Source organism: Camelus bactrianus, chromosome 34 (assembly GCF_048773025.1).
Source record: "Camelus bactrianus isolate YW-2024 breed Bactrian camel chromosome 34, ASM4877302v1, whole genome shotgun sequence".
Taxonomy (NCBI): domain Eukaryota; kingdom Metazoa; phylum Chordata; class Mammalia; order Artiodactyla; family Camelidae; genus Camelus; species Camelus bactrianus.
In genome coordinates, this window is record NC_133572.1 from 12,232,499 (window position 1) to 12,253,258 (window position 20,760).

At 35.3% G+C, this 20,760-nt stretch overlaps 1 protein-coding gene and 1 non-coding gene across 3 annotated transcripts in view; one reads left to right on the forward strand and one right to left on the reverse strand.

Moving 5' to 3' along the window:
* AEBP2 (AE binding protein 2) overlaps positions 1 to 20,760 on the forward strand; it is a 51,805-nt gene that overhangs the window by 11,020 nt on the left and 20,025 nt on the right. The window contains exons 2-3 of one of the 2 annotated variants that reach the window (XM_074357773.1): positions 8,613 to 8,820; positions 16,238 to 16,345. In XM_074357773.1, the coding sequence (XP_074213874.1) occupies positions 8,613 to 8,820; positions 16,238 to 16,345 (316 nt within the window). The remainder of the gene's footprint in view (positions 1 to 8,612; positions 8,821 to 16,237; positions 16,346 to 20,760) is intronic. The other variant, XM_074357774.1, reaches the window with a different exon arrangement.
* On the reverse strand, positions 2,188 to 2,263 carry TRNAS-AGA (transfer RNA serine (anticodon AGA)). The gene has a single exon. It is a non-coding gene; the product is annotated as a tRNA-Ser (tRNA).

Below are 20,760 nucleotides of genomic sequence, written 5' to 3' on the forward strand. Positions count from 1 at the left end.
CAAAAAGCTATGTGAGCATTTACTGTGTGCAAGGCACTAGCTAGGTTTAGGGTTTTACTCTGAATGAGAGGTTTATAGGTGATTCATAGTACAGATCAACCAGATCGTAAGGAAGCAGAATTTCTTCCACCTTAGGTGAGTAGGAAAGGCCGTAGGGAAGCTTGACTTGAGCTTACATGACACGTGTAATATACTAGGCATATATTTGTACTTTTTTTCTCCTAATTGTTTCTGAGTTGAAAGATCTGCGAGCCTGCATCAGCACAGCAGTTTGACAGGCAAAACCAGGCGACCTTACGGAAATCAGATATGGTCTACATTCCTTAATCCTGCTTAAGACCAGTTTCATAACTTACTCTTTGCTTTTGATAAATAAAAACTAAAATGACTGAATATTTTAGAGTTGGATTTTATGTACACATTAGTAGGCTTATATCTGTGTCAGTGGCCCGAGTTCTAAATTTGGGACAAGTTCTACCTGAGCATAGTGTTGCTTTCCATGACTGACCTTGAATTAATTTTTTTAATGAAGCTAATTGACTAGTAGGAATCAAATTTAAGAGTTCATCTTATTACTAAAACCATCTGTCCAAATGAGTCAGATTCCATGTAGATGCTAAATGTGTGTGTGTGTGCGCACGCATGCACGTGTGTACTATAGATGTACATAAGCAAAGAAACAGCCAACACTGAGCGTCAGGTTATCTTGGTGTACAACATAGGTGACATTTCAGTATCTCTTGAATCAGAAATTTACTCAAATTTTTCCTTTGTATAAATGTGACACATGATTTGGCACTAGTGTTATATACCTGTGTGACTTTGGGCAAGTCACGTAATTTTTGTGTCTCAGTCTCACTTATCTGCTCAGTCTCTTATCTGTGAGATGATGATACTAATACTTGGGTGTTAGTAATTAACGAGTAGTTAGTTCATTTGGTTGTTGTAAGCATTACATGAGTTAATGCTTGTCAAGCATTGTTCCAGTAACTATGGCTGACAACCAACTCCAACATCTAGTAGTTTTTAACACATGACTTTGCTTATGAATGTGCAATCTGAGCAGGGCTTGGCACTGATGGCTAGACTCCTGCTACACTTGGTGTCAGCTTGGAGCAGCATGAAGTCTGCCGACTGCAGTCACCAGAAAGCTTGCTCACTCAGGAATCTGTCAGGTGTGTGGTACCTGGGCTGAGAGGACTCCGACAGCCGGGGGCCAGAACACCTGGGGCTCCCAGCATCTCTCTCTAGCTCTGTGTACTTTCTTGACGGGATCTTTTCAGCATGATGACTTCAAGGGAGCCAGATTTCTTTACAGAGTAGTGGGTAGTTCAGGGCTCCCAAGCTATGTGTCCCAGGAGAAAGCCAGACAGAAGATGTTTTGCCTTTTGGTGACCTGGCCTTGGAAGTCTGGCAGTATCACTTCTGCGAGGGTCTCAGGCCTGCTTAGATTCCAGGGGAGGCGGTATAAACCTCGCACCTCTTGATGCCACGTTGTGAGAAGAGGATGTAGGAAGCTGTGTATATGCGTGTGGCCATCTTTGGAAAATAACGTTTTGGCACAAGCACATAGAACAAAGCAGGGCATAAAGCAGTCACTCAGAAAGCATTAACTGTTGTGATAAAGAATGGTAAATCAGATTTTAAAACAGTGCCTTACTTTTCTGATACAGATTTTGATAGAATACATAATCTCCTTTTTCTTTAGGGTTAAGTCATAAAATGTTAACAGGCAGACAGTTGATAGTTATCTTGAGGTGCTTGTTTGAACTTGTTCAGTTTTAGCTTTTAATCCTTTGTCAATGTCTAGAATAAGGATCAGGGCACAAAATTACAGTCTCTTTCAACAAAGGAGGTGAGGAACGGTATGGATAACTGAAGTAAAGAGTTTGACTCTTTTTTCCCCCCTCTTTTATGAGGGGGAGGTAATTGGATTTATTTATTTATATTTGGAGGAGGTACCAGGGATTGAACCCAGGACCTTCATAAGCATGCATTCTACCACTTGAACTATACCCTCCCACCACAAGAGTTTCACTCTTAAAGTCATATAGTATCAGGCATGCAACTTCAGACTTAAAAAAATATAGGACTGTCTTAAATGTACTGTTCTGAATTTTAACTTCTTTTCTTTCTTTTTTTTTTTTTTAAATACATAGGAAACATTTATTTATTTATTTATTTGGATGGAGGTGCTGGGGATTGAACCCAGGACCTCGTGCATTCTAAGCATGTGCTCTACCACTGAGCTATACCCACCCCCCTGAATTTTAACTTTTAATAATTTTGATTACAAGTATGGGAGACACACAGAGTGATCTTTCTAGTAGTGAGTGACAATTTTATTATAGATGAAAGGAACATTACCTTTGAGCCAAATAATAGCTTTGTCCTATGATTAGATAAGGAATCCCTTGGATATGGTTATGTTTACCTATGATTTGACAAGTACTTTGAAAACTATATATAATGCACATAATTCTATCCAAAGGTTATTACCAGTTAAGCCAAGATTGTGATGCTTGACCCTGTGAAATGTTCCTTCGTTAGACCAGGAGAATTTTTGTCTCCCTAGCGCTCTCCTACTCTCTTCAGTCCATATGGAGGACCTTGTTCCATTCTTTAAAAATCAGAATTAAAGAATATATTCATTTTACAATAATTCTGATACAAATTATGAACTGAGAGCTTCCTGGAGATTGTGTGTTTTTCACTGACAGAACAAAAATAAAATGGCCTTGATCCTTTAGAGATGAGAGAGGTTCTTTTCTGGAACCTCGATCAGTACCTTGCAGATCCTGAAGACAGTGGCTCATCTAGTGGCTCACCTTGATCATGCTGTTTTCCTGCTACATTTTTAAAGTTTGGTACCTTTTACTCTTTCACTTTGTATATAACAGAGCTCAAGTGGTTTCTAACCTTTTGATGTAAAAGCTAGCAGTTTGAGAATTTTGAGGTCTGTTAAGAAAATAGACAATCTAAAAAACATTTTACCAGCTTTGAGTAGTGAAAGAAGAGGGGGAAGCTTTTCCCCCAGATTTTATATGGAACCCCAAGGCATAAGACATTAAAATGGTATTTTATTAGTATTTTTCTTAAAAGTTCAAAATTTAACAATTTGTAAAGTCAATCAGAACAATAAAGCTTTTTTAGAAGAACTTAAATTTGCTGTGGGGCTTGTGGACAATACAAGTTTGTGTCAGTTTCAGCATCTGGTTTTTTTCTTGTTCTGTTTTGGATCCTCAGTCTTGAGAATTTGCCTTGTAGACCCTGGCGACTTGTCCTTCCGTCTCCATATGCACCTTAATCTTCCTGGTCAGAAGTTCTGAGCGTGGGTTACTAGCATGGAGGTCTTGTTTGGAAGACACCATCACTTACTGGTCTTCATTGCCTTTACTTCATATCACACATACAAAAGTGACCAGAGTCTGAAATTTAAGCAATAAAACTCTTAATATTGTCTCATGTCAGCCCTTTAATTTGTTAGCAGCCACCTGACTGGTCCTCTGGCAGAGGAGAGCCTGCAGACAGTGACGGTGAGCCTTTTTGGAAGGCATTTAATTGGGTGAGGCATAGGGTGTCTGATATGCAGACCTAATTTTACATGAATGGACAAGTGGAGGCCTAAGTTAGGGGGGAAAATAGCAGTGCAGAGCTGCAGCTTTGCTAATCAATGACATATTTATAGGAAATCCTCATATTTACATTTTAGTTTTTTTGAGTGATAAGAGTAAATTATACTTGATTTCACATTATACACTTTTTTCCCCCTTCAGGTCCCTGTTCTCAGCCTTCCTTTAAAGTTACACATTTCAATAGCCTACAAAGAGAAGGACGCAAAGTTACCAAGGAAAATTCATAGCACAAATAAGTTTCCTCACAGATAACTGAAAAGAAGACTGCAGATAAGGCTGCCCCTACCCATTTGACCTCAAGATTTCAAATTCAGCAGTTAACCTTAGAATAAAATTAAAATATTCCCGATCAGAAACATACTGTCTCCAATCTATTTCAGAGAGACCTTTAAGATTTGTTCTATATATAGTCTAGATCAGAGGTTCTTAAACACTTTCCCCTGAAGCATCTCCTTTGCTTTCTTAAATACTGAGGAATATGAATTTTATCTCAGTAAAGCTGTTTAAAGAGTTACTAAAGAAACCAAAGAGCTTTTGTTTTTGTTGGTTATATTTATTGCTATTCTAGGGTCAAAAAATCAAAACAGCACATTTTTTAAAAAAGTATTAGTTAATTTAAAAGTAAACCAATTATATGTAATGTAAACAATGTTTTTTAAATGCAAGATAACTTTTCCAGTTTAAAAAATAGAAGAGTGACATTGTTTTATATTTAATGTCTGACTTAACTAGTTTCTCATAATTGCTTCTGCATTCATTCTGATGCTGTGAATTTATTTGGTTGAACCATATGAAGAAAACCTGGCTGATAGTCCTTCCTTTTCCAACTGATAATCTGTATTTTAATAGCCTTTTTTAAGGTAATTATGTGGCTATTTGATAATATGCCAAAACTTGACAAATGATAGTTCCTTGTTTTTTTTTTTTTTTAAGATCATTTGCAATGTGGGATCTGAAACCATGTCAATGAACTTTTCTCACTCTGGTATTAAGATCATGGTCTTGTCCTTCTCCATCATAATAACATAGCATCCATGTCTTACTTCCTCTGCTCCTGTATCTTGTCATTTAGCAAGCTGACCTTTACTTCTCAGTGTTGGCAGCCCTGTGGGCAGTGGTCATGCCCACCAAACAGATGTTTTGCTTGGAAGTAATTTGAGTTCTCAAAGAAGGGGCTGTTCTTCTATGTATGAGTGAGTTGGGCCTTGAATTCCCAAAGGAAACCATTTTCATAAAATCCATGTAGGTAGTTACTCTAGATGTTGGGGTCTGGTCAGCCTGATAGTCTCTTAAAAGGAAAAGGGGAAAAAGTGAATGTTGTTATTTTAAAAATGCTTTATGTCCTTCCCTAAATATTGCATTGGAATATCTAATAAATGTTTTTTTTTTCTTTTAACTTAATGGATTTTCTGGTGTCAAGGGGTGTGTGTGTGTGTGTGTGTGCGCGCGCTTTCTACAATATGAGACAGTTCCTTAAACAGTCTGGTCAGTCTCAGTTGGATAATAATAACGAAAGAGATCTTTTAGAGTCTTGCTACTTAAAATGTTGTAGCAGCAGCAGCAGCAGCAGCAGCAGCAGCAGCAGCATCAAGCTGACTCTTGTTAAATATACAGTATCTCAGGTCTTACCCCAGACCCGCTGAATCAGAACCTGCAGTTCATAAGATCACAGGTGTTCATATACACATTAGTTTGAGAAGCACTGCTTCAAATGATTGAAACTGTTGAAATAGAGTGAGGGCTTTTTCTGGGTTAGATTTTCTTCCAAATACCAGGCTGCTTTTGTTCACATTTTACAGAATCAGTAAGGGTTCATTGGGAAGGAGAAGTAACTGAGTGAAAGATTTTAATATATGCTTGAACCTAGAAAAGATCAGGTGGAATGTCACCTTCTAATTCTGACCACCTTGTTACCCTGCTATTACAGGAGGAAGGACACTGGTTTCTGTGAGATCTGTACCTAGCTCAGGGTCCTGTCAGAATCAGAAATTGCTTGCAGCTTGTCTCCTGTGCTCTCCTTCAGCAGGACTGTTGGCTGTATCGGTCTAAAGGGTGGTGATTCCGGCATGGCTCTGGTGCCGAGAGAGAGCCTGGAAGTTTAGGATTGGGTGCTTCCTAGAAGTTGTAGGAGCCAGAGGGGCTATGAGGCAGGATTCCACTTAGCCCTGCCGGGCAATCTGAGGCTCTGAGGGGATGCTGCCCCGCTGTGGAGTGTCTTGAGCTTCCAGGGCAGAGAACCCCCTCCCCCCGACTCCTCTGCTGCTGCATTAGCAGCTTGTTGCCAGTGGTGGACAAAGTGCATTTGATTCTCCTCTCCTTTTATGAAGATCTGTGTCCGCATGAAGCACTGCTTTTCAAGTGAATGATGCTGCACGTAGCCAGTATGCACTGTTGCTTAGTGGCCATGGCTGTTTGGACTTGAAAGGCTCGCCTTCTGTGGTAAAGTTAATAGCAAAATAGGATCAGTTCTGTGTAAATAGACTATTGCCAGTTGGATTTGTCTCAAGGATATGAGTCTCTTCACTTTGCTTTACTTTGTTCAATTTAAAAGAAATTGATTTGGTTTCATTTTCAACTAATTTTGAACTTTCAAAGAAAAGCTGCACATAAATGTGGCTAAAATGATACAAAAGGGGATTTACAGGTTAAGTCTCTTACTTCCCCCCACCCACCCCAACATGGACAGTGTTTTGTGTATCCTTCAGAAGAGGTTTGTCTTTAGAGGGTAGCTGTATCTCTGTCTGTCCTCCTCCTCCACCTCTGTGTGCAGATTGGAACATTACTCCCCTGCACTTTTGTGGCTTTTTTTTTTTTTTTTTTTTTTGCCTTGGAGATGGTACTACAGTAGGTCATTGAGATTTACCTGTTTTGTGAGATAGTTTATAAATTGAATCTGATTTGTTATTCACTTAAAACAGTATTTTGCCTTTGGAATTAATTAGTATGGTTTATGAAAGTATATACCTTACAGGGAAAATGTTTTAAAACATATGAAGCAAGTAGTAAGGAAAATAGGTAACCATTTTGCAGTTAAGGGCCTCATGAGACTTGAAATTTCTAGGACTCAAATAAAAATTTGTGTTTCAGTATAGAAAAGCTATCATGCTTACAGTTTATTCCTGTAAAAACAAATGATATATGAATACATTTTCAGATATTTAAGAGTTGATTCACATTTGAGAGTTTTATAGTGATAACAGAATTTTAGAATGAAGTTGTAGAGTTGAAATTTATAATCTACATATTGACTGGTAGATAGTTACAGCCAGATGGACCTAAATACATAAATATCCTTTGAAGGGAAATCTGAGACGTTTTTCAGATCTGAAGCATCTTACAAAAATATCTTTGCTGTCTTTTTGAAATGGGTACATTTGATGTTAGACACAAATCCTCATTTAGCTTATTTAAAAAGTTAAAGTTTAGTTTAATTCTTGCTGTGAGTAAATAAGGTTGTAGTAGTTATAGGTGAGTTCTTACTTTAGGTGTGCTGAAATAATTGTGGTTGATGTGTCATGTTTGCAAACTTGCAGATGACTAGAGAAAAGCTATATATACCAAAGAGGACCAAGTGTTTACTGAGTTCAGATTTATTTATTTTTATTGGGATATAGTGATGGTACAATATTATATAACTTTTCAGCTGTACAACATAGTGATTCACAAGTTTTTAAAGGTTATATCCTGTTTATAGTTAATATAAAACATTGGCAATATTTCCTGTATTGTAAAATATATCCTTGTTTATTGTAGCTTATTTATTTTATATGTAGTAGTTTGTACCTCTTAGTCCCCCATCCTTATCTTGCCCCTTCCCCGTCCCAACTCCCTACTGGTAACCACTAGTTTGTTCTCTGTATCTGAGTTTAGATTTAGACATAGTTTTCTGTGCCTTTAAATTTTTCTGTAGTAAAAACTTGTGTAGGGACATGTACCCCTTCTAAATTAATATGATTTTTAAATAACTTACTGGTACTGAAATTGCAAGCAGATACATAGCTTTTGATGTATTTAATCTGAACCATTCTTACTGTTGGTCCTTCTGTGATTGAAACTATTTCCATGTAATTTCTCTATTGAGAAGATACTGAAAAACATAAGCGTGAATTGCTTTTAAAATGAAGGCAAAGTATGTTGCATTGTATTATGATGTGAAATTTTGAGCATTCAAAATTACTCAATTTTATAACTTTTACTAATGTAATTTGTTAGTAAATAAAAGGATTACTATCATTTAATACTTTGTTTAGTAAATAAAAAGTAAAAGGGGTTGATTGGCATTTTCAGTCTTTTTTGGTACAGAAAAGTTTTTTAAAAAAAACTGAGGGCCAGGAAAGTACTTTTTATTTGGACTTTGGTAAAATCAAAGAAATTTTATTGCACTGAGTTTTCTCTCTTCTGCCTTTCTATTAAGAAGGGGAAATACAGCAAAATTTCCCAACTTCTTTGAGATGGAAAGAGGTAGGATGTGATAGCAGTTGTATTCTCAGGTTAGTGACTAGAAGATAAGATTTCAGATCAGCAAGTGTGATTTGCAGAACTGTAAAGATAATCTTTTGATTCTGAATTATTTGCAGCTGGAAACTGTTACTTCATCATGCTTCTTAGAACTGTGGAAGAAATGAAATGTGATAAGCTCTGTGTGTGTGTGTGTGTGTGTGTGTGGTTTTCTGCAGGATGTAGTACTGAAGACTTCATGTCTGCCAAACATTGCTTAAATTACCCCATATATGTTTTTGAGGTACTAGCATTTTTTGTCTTGATTTGCACTTTGTTGCAAATAATACTTGTTTGTAATTTAGTTTCAGAGAATAATTATTTGAAACTAAATACTTTCAAAGCAGTGTTTTCTAATGGAAAATCTGGTTAGTATGCTTTATGGGGCAGAATGTCAAGTGGTAATCTTAATTATTTATAAGATCATATTCATGTTAGTGAATTTCTAGGAATAACACAGCCTTTTTTCTTCTTTTGTAGCATAAGCAGTACTATAATGGATGTAGACAGCACAATTTCCAGTGGGCGTTCAACTCCAGCAATGATGAATGGACAAGGAAGCACTACTTCTTCAAGCAAAAATATTGCCTATAATTGTTGTTGGGACCAGTGCCAGGCTTGCTTCAACTCTAGTCCAGATCTGGCAGATCACATCCGTTCCATACATGTAGATGGTCAGCGAGGAGGGGTTGGTTTTGTCATTTTTTTTCACTCTCTGTTTCCGTTAGTTTTATTGCTTTATAATTGCTAGTTAGGCTTTTTTTTTCCCGAAGTAATTTGGGATTTCTTTATTTTTTCAAATGTTTTTTTCCTTTATTTCCCCCATACTTCATGGAGTCAAATTAAATAGAACATAATTATGTGTTGGATTTTAATTTACTCTTAGTTCTATTACTCTGAAGAAATTAGACTTTCTAAAATACAGTGGGAATATTGTAAATGAATTCATGTATTCCAAGGTTCTGATGCTTTGAGTTGAGGACATTTAGGAATTGGCACTGTGTAGGATTTCTGTTGTTAGGGTGGTCCTGAATTATCCCTGATGCTGAAATTAACTGGAGAAACTGTCGGTACCAGAGTTAGTACATACAGTCCTGTTAAGTGACAATCTGCACTTCTTATTTGTAATAGTTGATCATCTTTCCCAGGTCTTGTCAGTGCTGGCTTAGTAAGTATTGACGTATGTTCTTTCAGGAATACATCTAATTGTGTCAGCTCATATGATTTTTGTTGGATAGCGAGTAAAGAGCTAAGCAAATTAGCTGAGTCAGAGTATAATGGACCAAAATACTTATAAAATTGATATTGTAATTTTTTTCAACTTTATTTAGGTTTGTTTTGAATAGTTACTACATTAGTACGCTTTCCAGAAATTAATGTCACATTGTGAGTACAGATAATTTATTATACCACACATTGCCTATCAGCCTGCCATCACTATTGAGATACACTGATACTAAAATGGTTAAAGTCTTCTTGATTTAAGTGAGTGTGTATCTGCTTCCAAGGTTGTATTGATACTTATATTAACAGTTTTTTTTTTTTTAAACATTCAGCCATAACAGGCACTCTGAACATTTTAACCAGTGGTGTTGCATTTGAAATTTCTTTTAAGAAGTATTTGCCGTTATCACAATGTGTTATAATTTGTTAGCAATCTTTTGATTCTTTAAGTACTTTCATGTATGTAAACATCTATCTTAGTAGGTTTTTTTAAATTTTATTTTTTATTGAAGTGTAGTTGATTTACAATGTTAGTTTCAGGTGTACAGCAAAGTGATTCAGTTATACATACACACACATACATATATACACACAGATTTTCAGATTCTTTTCCATTATAGCTTATTACAAGAAATTTAATATAGTTCCCTGTGCTATACAATAGGTCCTTGTTTATCTATTTTATATATAGCAGTGTGTATCTAATCCCAAACTCCTAATTTATCCCCTCCTGCATTATTAGAGTTAATATATGTATATATATATATAAGGTCTAAGCAGACACCAAGGAGTGTTTTAATGTACTGTGCCCTTGGTATTTTTACTGCACAACCCAGCTTAGTGATTAAGCTTCAGTAACAGTCTTTATTCCACCCTCACCTATATGTCAGATTTCTAGTGGAACTGTTTTAACCAAGTTGGTTTCTTGGTCGTTACAGGGTTGCCTTTTGTGAGCCAGTGCTAGGTGTCACACAGTGTCTATCAGTGTATCACTAAGGTAGTCGTTTGAGCCATGGCATGATGCTTTTTAGTCACTTGACTTAGCAACTACATGTAGAATCCCAGGCTAGGCAGGCGGTCTCTTAATAAGTGTAGAAGAGCTTCACATTTCTACGTCTTGATCCTACCAGTTGAGTTGGCACACAGCCTTATGAGAACGTTTTCAACCTTTTACAGATTTGTAGGCAAAAACGGAGTTACAGGCTGAGTGTATCATGTAATCACTGCAACTACCTGTACCTTACTGATGTTACAGAGCTAGGCAGGAAGTCCTATTTCTACAGTAAGTGTAAACTTGTTGAAATGAAAACCCCCTCTGTCATTTCTTGAATGCTTATTCATTAAATTTCTTTATTACAAATAATAAGATTCTCTGGCTAATTTTAAGAGTAATGCTGTTTTGACCTCAGAAAGGAGTTCTGATCTTTGAAGGACATTAGTTGCTAAACTACAGATGTAAAGGATCAGATAAATGAAGAAAATACATTCCATTTATTTCTGCATATCAATCTTTGGTATATAGACTAAACTTTCAGAATGAAAGTATGAATGAGAATTTGAAAACTTGATCTGGTTTGTGCTTTAAAATAGGGTAATTGTGTCTACACCCTGCACATGTCTGATCTCATCTAAAGTAAAATAGTTGTTAGTTGTTGGTTGGAACATTTTTTTTCTAATGACCTCTTTGAAGGGAGATTAAAAAGAAATCACTTGAACTATTTTAAGTGTACAGTTCAGTGGCATCAGGTACATTCATGTTGTTGTGCAAGCATCACTACTGTCCATCTCCGGAACTTTTTCATGATCCCAAGCTGAAATCTCCCTATTAAACAATAACTCCCTAATCCTCCGCTCCTCTAGCCCCTGGGAAGCACTGCTCTACCTTCTGTCTCTGTAAATTTGACTATTTTGGTACCTCCTATAAGTGGAAACAGCTGATTTTGATCACATTTTTTTTAAGAGTTTTTATTTATTTTCTCTCTACTGCAAGTGTTAAACTCATGGTGGGACAGAAACAAATGAGGAAAATGTTGGTAATTCCAGCAGATTATATGTTTCTAATTATTGAAAGGTGATAGTTTTTCTGGAGCAGTAAGTTAGCAAAATATAAATACTATATTATTTCCTGTTCTTTTTCTCATCCCACTCTAATCTTCACCCTGGGAAAAATAAAGCGATCATATAGCAGCTTAGAAACTTCTTTACCCTCCTTTAAGCTATTTTTGTTGCCAGGTCATGTGGGCTTTAATTATATTTGGAGGCTGAAGTCAGGTGGAGTTTAGGTTTTCCTGACTTTTTCATGTATCCAAGTAGATGAATACTTTTAATTCTATGTTAAAAGTTAAACTAACCCTTTAAAGACCACTTAATGAATATACCTTTAAAAAAAAGAATAATGAGAGTACGTCTGTTTAAAAAATAAAAATAAGAAAAATTTAACCTCTTTCATTAAGTAAAATAGAATTATGTTCTTGGGTACCTATGTCCCTGCATGACTGGATTTCAAAAACTAGACTGAGCTTATTTTGCTAATCAGATTTCAAGCACAGTGTTCTCTTAGTATACACGCAAGTCCTTGGTAGTCGAGGAACTTTGTCTTGTAGGATTTCGGTGGCTCAGTAAGACCCATTAGTGTTCTGTTTTTTTCTTTCTTAACTTTCTCACTTTAAAAACAGTTCCCAGAAAGAAATCTGTTCATGTTTCCTGATGGAGAAATTATTTTACATGTTGTTTTACTAAGTTTACTTTTTTTTTTACATTTTTTATTGAGTTATAATCATTTTACAATGTTGTGTCAAATTCCAGTGTACAGCACAATTTTTCAGTTATACATGAACATATATATATTCATTGTCACAATTTTTTCTCTGAGCTACTATAAGATCTTGTATATATTTCCCTGTGCTATACATTATAATCTTGTTTATCTATTTTACATTTTGAAATCCTAATCTGTCCCTTCCCACCCCCCATAAGTTTATTTCTGTATATGCTCTTTGGTGTGTTTAAGGGGATAGGGCCACAGGGACATTCTGGGGTGGGGAGAGTCATAGGTTGTTATTACTTGGAGACTCGAATGAGTTACTTTTATGTTAGATAAAATGACACTTGGAGAATCTCATGGTTCAATCTGAATGCTGCTAGGAGGTGGAATCAATCTTAGGAGGTTACTTTGAGTTTTTGATTGCCAATCTGGTATCTTCTGAACACAACATGAAATTGGTCATATCTTTTGCAATAAATGAGAATTCTTGTACTTTGAGAGTTTTATTAAATATTATCCTCTGTTTATTAAATATCTTTTAACAGAGGAAACTGAAATGTTAACACATTTAATGTGGCTAAAAATGATAGAATACAACATCATAGCCTTCCTTCATTTTCGACAGATCTTGAAAGAGTAGGCTGATTTGAGATAAAACAGTTAGATATAAAAACATTTTGCTTCTCTTCTGTATGTTTATGAAGAAATGAGCAAGTTTTTCCCTAAGAGCTTAAAGGAACCATGAGATCATCCATTCATCCCCTTCCTGACTATAGGTGGTCTATTTCTTATTCAATATAAAACCTTTTGTATCATTTACTATAGAAGGAATCAAATTCTTTAGTAAAAGTAGGCTTTTTTCCCACCCCCTTTGAGCATGTAAATTATATATACTCTAAATACAGAGCTTACTGGAACTGCAAAGTGTGGAATGGCTTACTGGCTCTGTATTTAGAGTATATTTGGATGATTTTAGTTTACTAATAATTAAAGTTTTCTTATGCCTGCTTAGACGTCAGGTTGCATTGTATTATTTTGCAGTGAGTTTTACAAATTTCTTAAAGAGATTTTTTTTTTTTGATGGATTCATTTGTGTACTACAAGTGTGAGATGTTAGTGACCAGATAGGCGTGAGTGCATTTATCTTTATCTGTACTGTCACCCAAGTCATCACAGGTTATGTACGTCTGTTTAGGAAGATTGACCAAAGTGAAGGAGACTTAGACAACCCTGGGTTCCCAGGTTTGTACCAGCCTTCTTCACTTTGAGCCTTCTGGAAGAGGTCCCTAAAGGTAAAGCTGACCTGCTCTGACAGTAATGAGCACGGTTTTCTAGCGGGGTTCTCAGCAGAAAGCCTGAACCCCTTCCTCTGATACTGAACTTTTAGACCTCTGTGTTTTGTAAGTTAAGACATTGTAAATCAGAAGATTTTTTGGTAGTAGAAGAATACTCTTTTAATGACTATGTGGTATTTTTACCTTTTTTTTTTTCCTTGAGTCTGGCAGAAAAATTTGTGGCATTTATTCTGAGAAGGGACCTCCAGTGTCTAATAGAAACCCAATTTTTCTGGTAACTAGTCCTTCTGAGAGATAATATCATCTTATATTTTCATTATGTTTTGGAGTTATATCAATTGTGTGCTCCTAGCTTCTGTTTGGTAAAAAAGGAAATAGAGATTTAGATAGTGATTCTTTCAAGATCATGGAGCTACAAAGTATGAAAGGGCTGAATAGAATTCTTTTGTTCTGTTTGTTTCATCTAATACAACATATAATTAAGCCTGTTTATCATGAAAGACTGAACTCTGAGCCTTTTTGCCTCAGTAGTCTAATTAACATAGCTAGATATTAGTTCATTTTAAGATAGTATAGAGGAACCATGACAGATTTTACTCATGAATAATTCCTTTCATACTGGGTTGAATTCCTATAGTGTTTGGTTTTCAGGGTTAATTTTGACAAGGAGGAAGTTTCTAAAAATAGGGTCTCAATATCTTTAATATATTGTGCATCGAAAAAGTCTCAGGTTTGAAGAAAGACCCTTTTGTCAGATTTTGGTCTACCTCTTTATCAAAGGGTCTTCCTAATATAGATTGGGAAAGGAAATTTAGCTTTTTAAACACTTTTGTGGCCCATTTTTTAGTGCCCATTTTATGTATCAAGACTATCTTTGTGTAAGTTTAGTGCTTCCCCCAACATCGAAATATTTTTCAAGTATTTAACCAGAATATAGCTCAACGTAGTTAGCTTTGATCTCTTTACACTTATTTCATTTCCTATAAAATCCACTAGGTTGAAGGTTATGGTTTTTCTTTGGACCTGAAGGTGTTGCTGCCATAGTGTTTTTACTAGACGTTATTCCGTCTAGGCTAGAACATACGTGCTTACAGTTGAGGCTGTTACCTGATGGAGTTACAAGGTCTGCCATTGCCTCCATATGCATGTTTATTCATAGGAAAAGGAATTGGAAATCAGGGATTGTTGTTTCTCTCCAGTGTAGTGGTTGAGTAGGAACAATATTTGAGTGTCTGATTGTTTCTTTAAGAATAACTCAGCACAGGGGTTACTTAAGAGTTACAACATAATTCATCATTGTTAAAATTTTTCTTTGCATAAATGACATTACTTTTGTTCCCAAATGGTTACTTTAAGGCCAATTTGTTTATATTAATGACTTGTGAGAGCATTTTAAGCCAACCTGTTCATTTCTTGGATTGAAAACTTAAGACTCTGAGAGTCTTTGTAGTATTGAGTCAGGAAATTGATAGATAACGCTGATTATTTGCATGTGATAATCAAGAATTGAGTTAATCTTCACAGCATATAGGTGTAGCTTTGAAGATTTTTTTCTTTGTCTAGATTGATTTAAAAAGTAGCTTTTAATTCTGGGAACTTCAGGAATCATTTTATAAACATGTACAAGGGTCAGGAATTTTTAAGTGCCAAGGAAAAAATGTTTTGACTGATAATACCTGCTTAACTAAAAGAAACTAGCTAATCTGTTGTGGAATCAGGATATTCAGTAACATTCCTTAAGCAGTCATGTCAGATTGCAGTAGCAGTATTGTAAAATGGTTTTGAGTAAAAATTGATCACTTATTTTAGCCTGTTTTTCTAGACTTTTAAAAACTATTTTAAAGTGACTGTTTAATGACCGTTTCCTCAGTTCTGTGTGTATCTTTGTTCTGTTCTCTGTGCAGTACATTATAGTCTTCAGAGTGTGGTTCTGTTACAATTGTTCTAACCTTAGAAGAGAACAGAGCTTATAAATGGTTCTTTGAAGGTAATGATTACAGTAGATTCATACTTCTTTTACTTATGTTGGGGAGCAGTTTTCAATGTTCAGTTTGATAAAATATAATTGGTTAAATTGATACCTCACTGGTAGGAAGATGGTAAAGATTATGTTGTTACTTGTTAGATTGTTGTTTTCCAAACCCAGTCATACTCAGCTGCCTGAACCCATGAATATGGATCCGTTACAATGATAGAGTAGCTCATGCCTGTTGCTTCTGCAGGTATATTAGTTTTAACATCTTGCATTAGATTTTACTTTAAGATAATTGGAAATCATTTTTAATAAGTAGGACAATGGAAAATTAAGTAATACTAGTATGCACTTGAGAATAGGAAATCAAGAGCATGAAAATTGTAATTGGATAATTTGTTTACTCATTCTTTGAAGATGAAACTGTCAGTACCCACCAGTTGACTATTTTGATTTATTTTTCTTTGTTTCTTTATACCTTAATATTTCTCTGATATTTATAATTAATACATGCTTGTTCCTTCATGCAATAAATAGAAAAATGTAAATAATGGTTCTGGTTCCTAGGCATGTATCATTCATATTTTGTATATTTCCTTCTGAGTGGCACTTTGGATTGATATATAAGTTCCTTATTGAGGGAATAAGTCTTAAGGGAGGTAGGTTAAAACTATGCCTCTCATGCTGGAAGTTCAGAAAGTTTAACTACATTAAGCATTTTGATTGACTTGTACGTGAAATGGCTCTTTTTGTCAATTGAAGACTTGAAACATGTTTTTTTGAATTTACAAGGAATAAAAGTCCTTGTTGAAATAAGTGATGAAAATAATTATGGCTCTTCTTTTAACAGGTTTTTGTTTGCTTATGGAAAGGTTGTAAAGTATATAACACTCCGTCTACCAGTCAGAGTTGGTTACAGAGGCATATGCTGACACACAGTGGAGACAAACCTTTTAAGGTAAATAAGTGTATGTGAATTTTTTCCTTAACTTCAAGTTAAGTTGACATGTTTCTTAATGGGCGTACTTTAGCCCTTCTAAAAACTTTTTATAGGACCAGTTGTTTTAACATTCCTGTGGATACATGGAATTTATAAAATAGATGAAGTAAAGATAATTTAATCCAGTTTTGGTTTTTTGTTTTTTTTTAAATTTGAAGACCAGAAGAAAGTCACTGTGAAGGTAGGGTCTTGAATACTGCTATAGGCAGACCAGTGACTTGAATGTATGTCTTTAAAATTGCTTGGTTGTGGTTAATACCTTGTGCTCTTAATTATATTTTCTGACTGTCACAGGTTTCACTCTTTATTAGCAAACAATATTGATTATTATATGAAAAATGAAATTGTAGAACATTATGGGATTTGCTTCACTCTGTCTTGAGGTCATATTTCTGAGTTTAATTGTAAATTACTATGTCAATTAGAGGTATTCAGGGAAATCTGTATAAAGAGTGATTTTCTGTAAAAACCATTTTTCCTTCTATATTCATTAAGAGTTAAAATATTTTGGTTTGTAACTATGGAAAGCATATACCATAGAGATTAAAAGTTTGTATTTAAAGAAATTTAGTAGTTGTTAACACAGTATCTGCTGGTATGCAAATACTGTGCCAGAAACTTCCCTTGGGTTTCATTAGAGAAGGAGATGATTCTCATGGAGTTGGTTTTCAAAAATTACCTTTTTGTTTTGAAAAGACAATCATTAACAAGTTAAGTTGTGAAGAAAATATTTATATTGAGAAATCGTGCTCCCTTTCTTGTTCTTTATTTTTTTCTTCCCCAAATATGTAACCATTGTTACTAGTTTTTAGTGAATTCTTTATGAAACTACAGATGCATATGCAGTATCTTTCTCCTCTTCTCACACAAAATCCGATAAACTGTATACTGTCTGTACCTTATTTTTTTTATAAGCTTTTTATTTCAGAGCAGTTTTAGATTTACAGAAATATTACAAAGATTATAGAGTTCCCACGTGTCCCATACCAAGTTCCCGCGTTATTAACATCTTTACTGCATGTATGTGCACCTTGCTTTTGTAACATACTTTGTGCTAGAGATCTTTTCATATCTGTAGAGAATATTCTTTCTTTTTTAATAGCTTCATGGTGTTCCGTTGTGTGGCTGTCGCGGTTTATTTAAACAGACTTGTATAGACATTTGGGTTGTTTCTAGTCTTTTGCTTATTGCAAATAGTGCTGCGATGATGAATCTTTGAACATAAGTCATTTTTGTGCATGTATAATTATACTGTAGGAAAATTTCCCAAAATGATGTGAATGGTTGGATCAAAGGCTAAGTAAACATTGGTAATTCTGATAAATACTTCCAAACTGCCCTCTCTAGGGGTTGTGCCCTCATAAGCAATGTTAGAGGGTCTGCCTTTTTCATAGCTTTGCTGAGAGGGTGTTGTCAAATTTCTGTATTTTTGCCCAGCTAATAGATGAGAAATTGTATCCTAATGTATTAATTTCCTTTCCCTTTATTATCAGTGAGGTTGGCCCTCTTTTCATGTATTTAACCATTTGGCTTTCTTTTTCTTTCTTTGTTCTTTTAAAAATAAATAATCTCATTGTGCTTTATGTTGGCATGTGGGTTTTATAACTTTAATCACCCTAGTCTTTCCTAGTCATACTATGGATCCTGGCCCTGAAGTGTGTGACCTGGGACAGCTTTTTAAACTTCCTGTCTAACATGTAGCTGGTAATAATAGTTACTTCAGAGTTGAACAGTATAGATATCTAATAAATGTAAGAGATTGTTGTTAAAGTAAAAAATCATTTACTTTCTCATTGTGTGTATTTCCATATATTTTTTTCAAGGCAGCTATTCTCTGGCTGGTTGATTATGATGTTCAGGTTAATTTCAAAGCATATAAAATGGATTTCCCCTCCAAATTTCTTTTTAGAAACTGTAGTGAGGCATTGTTCTGTAAGTCATAGGAATCGTTTGAATCAGAAAACTGTTCATTGTTGTCTGCAGTACCTGGCAATGTGCTAAGCGTTTGGGAAGCAAGGTGGATAAGGAAGGTTGGCCTCTGCCCTTCTGGGAACTTACATTCTTTAGGTTCATACAAATCTAAGTAGATTTAAGTAATGAAACACGTGTGACTATAGAGAGAGGAGGTGATGATGTTTGAGGCCAGTCTGAAAAAAACTTTTTAGTTATAACATGACACAATGTAAAGTATTTAAAGTAGGCTTAAGTATTCAACAGTTTAAGGATTTGTTTCATATGTTTGTATGCACCTGTGTGCACCACTCCAATGAAGAATATTTTCAGTGAAACCAGACTTGTTAATGGCTCCTCCCAGTCTATCCCTCTCCCATCCTTTGTTCCTTGCCCCAGGCCATATTATGGTTTCTGTCATCCTGACGTAGTTGTGTGAACTTCTGTGTCTGACTTTTTTCACTCAACAGAATAGCGGTGAGATTTGTCCTTTTTTTTAATATGTACCAGTCATTTTAAAAAATTGCTGTGTAGTATTCCAGTGTACAGAAAACCATAGTTTATCCATGCACATGCTGGTGGGCAATTTGGTTGTTTCCAGACTTTGGCTGTTATTAATCAAGCTGTCCTGAACACACTGTTCTGGATATCTTCTGATTGCACACAAGTACTCATTTCTCTTGAGTGTATACTTATGAGTGGAATCACTGAGTCATAGAATAGGACATATTTAGCTTTAGAAACTATGAACTTTTCCAAATTGGTCATATCATTTTTCATTCCCACCAGCATTGAATGAGAGTTAGTTGCACTGCATCTTGGTATTTGCAGTCATTTTAATTTTTAACCATTCTGGTGTGTATGTAGTGGTATCCCATTGTGGCTTTAATTTTTATTTCCCTGGTGAGTAATGATATGTTGAGCACATTTTCATGGGCTTCTTAGCTATCTGAATTTCCTTTTCTGGGTGAAGTGCCTATTCAAGCCCCTTTGTATTATTTATTTTATCTAATAGTTAGGCTTTTATTATTATTATATGAAATTTTGTGTGTATTTTGGGTACAAGTCCTTTGTCAGATACATGTATTGTAAATACCTTCTTCCAGTCTATCTTTGGTTATCCTTTTTACCTTTCCTGATGGGATCTTTAGAAGAAGAATACTTTTTAGTTTTGGTGAAATCTACTTTATCAACTTTTTTTTTTAATGCTTAGTGCTTTTTGTATTCTGTTTAAAAAATCTTTTGCCAGTCCTTACTATATGAATATGAGGGGATCTTACAAGCTGAGAGTTTTCTCTTACTGTGATAGGGATCATTTCAGGTGTGTGTATGTGTATGAAACAATACAGCTTACCTACCATGAAACTTACCAAGTGTATTACTTAGTAGTTTTTAGTGTATTCACTAAAATACTAGTATTCACTGGAAGAGGTTGTGCAACTGCCACCACTAATTATAGAAATAATGTGCTTTTCAAAGAAAGAAAAGGAAGCATTAAAGAGTGGACTGTTTAGGGAGTAGTATATAGTTTCACATATGTGGGTGATACTTTATGGTGGCAATTTAAAAATACTTAAAAAATATTTCTGACTAGGGAGCTTGGACTATCCAGAAATTAAGTGTAATAGCAGTTGATTGCATAAGTTTCTCATGTTGAATGTTCTTGTGTTTGTTGTGTAGTGAATATGGTGAGTATGGGTCAGAAATAATCATGATTGACGAAGACTTGAATATTCAGTGCTGCTTTGTGCCTTGCACATCACTTACATATTTTATTGCATTATGTATCTTAACTGATTTAATCTGCACAATTCTTTGAGTTAATTGTGTTGGTTGCCCTCATTTTTTAGATGAGGAGATTGGTTAAAAGAGATTAAATATTTTCTAAGGTCGTGGGCAGTTAGCACCAGATTGAGGACTTCAGAGATAGTGTGAACCCAGGGGCTGTGTCCTTAACCCCTTGTGCTCCAGGGCTGCTCAGTAAGTCCTTGTGCAGAAGGGCTCCTGTGTGACGTGTGTTCTGTACATTGTCACTGCATTACTCTTTATATCTCTTACTAGCTGTTAGTCTGGAACTTGGTGATTCTTGGGAGTGTATGGTATTTTTTATCTTTTTTATTAAGAGTCACTGTATGCTTTAAGAGTTCAGTTTTAGTCATATCTTAAACAACATCGGTGTGGCTGCTTGTGCTGTTGGATGGTTTTTGTGGGATAATTGATGTCTTGATGATGAGTTTGTAAAAACGTGCACTGTCTTTACTGAAAATCTGTAAAGTTGTTAATTCTTTAGAATGAAGCCTGAATAGAGAAAAGGGATGGAGACTAGGGAAAGGAAGGGCTAGCATAGTACCTGGAGTTGCCTGGCTGTGACCAACCTTGGAAGTGCACAGCCAGCAAAGCTTTTTCTTACTTCCTAGTCTTGA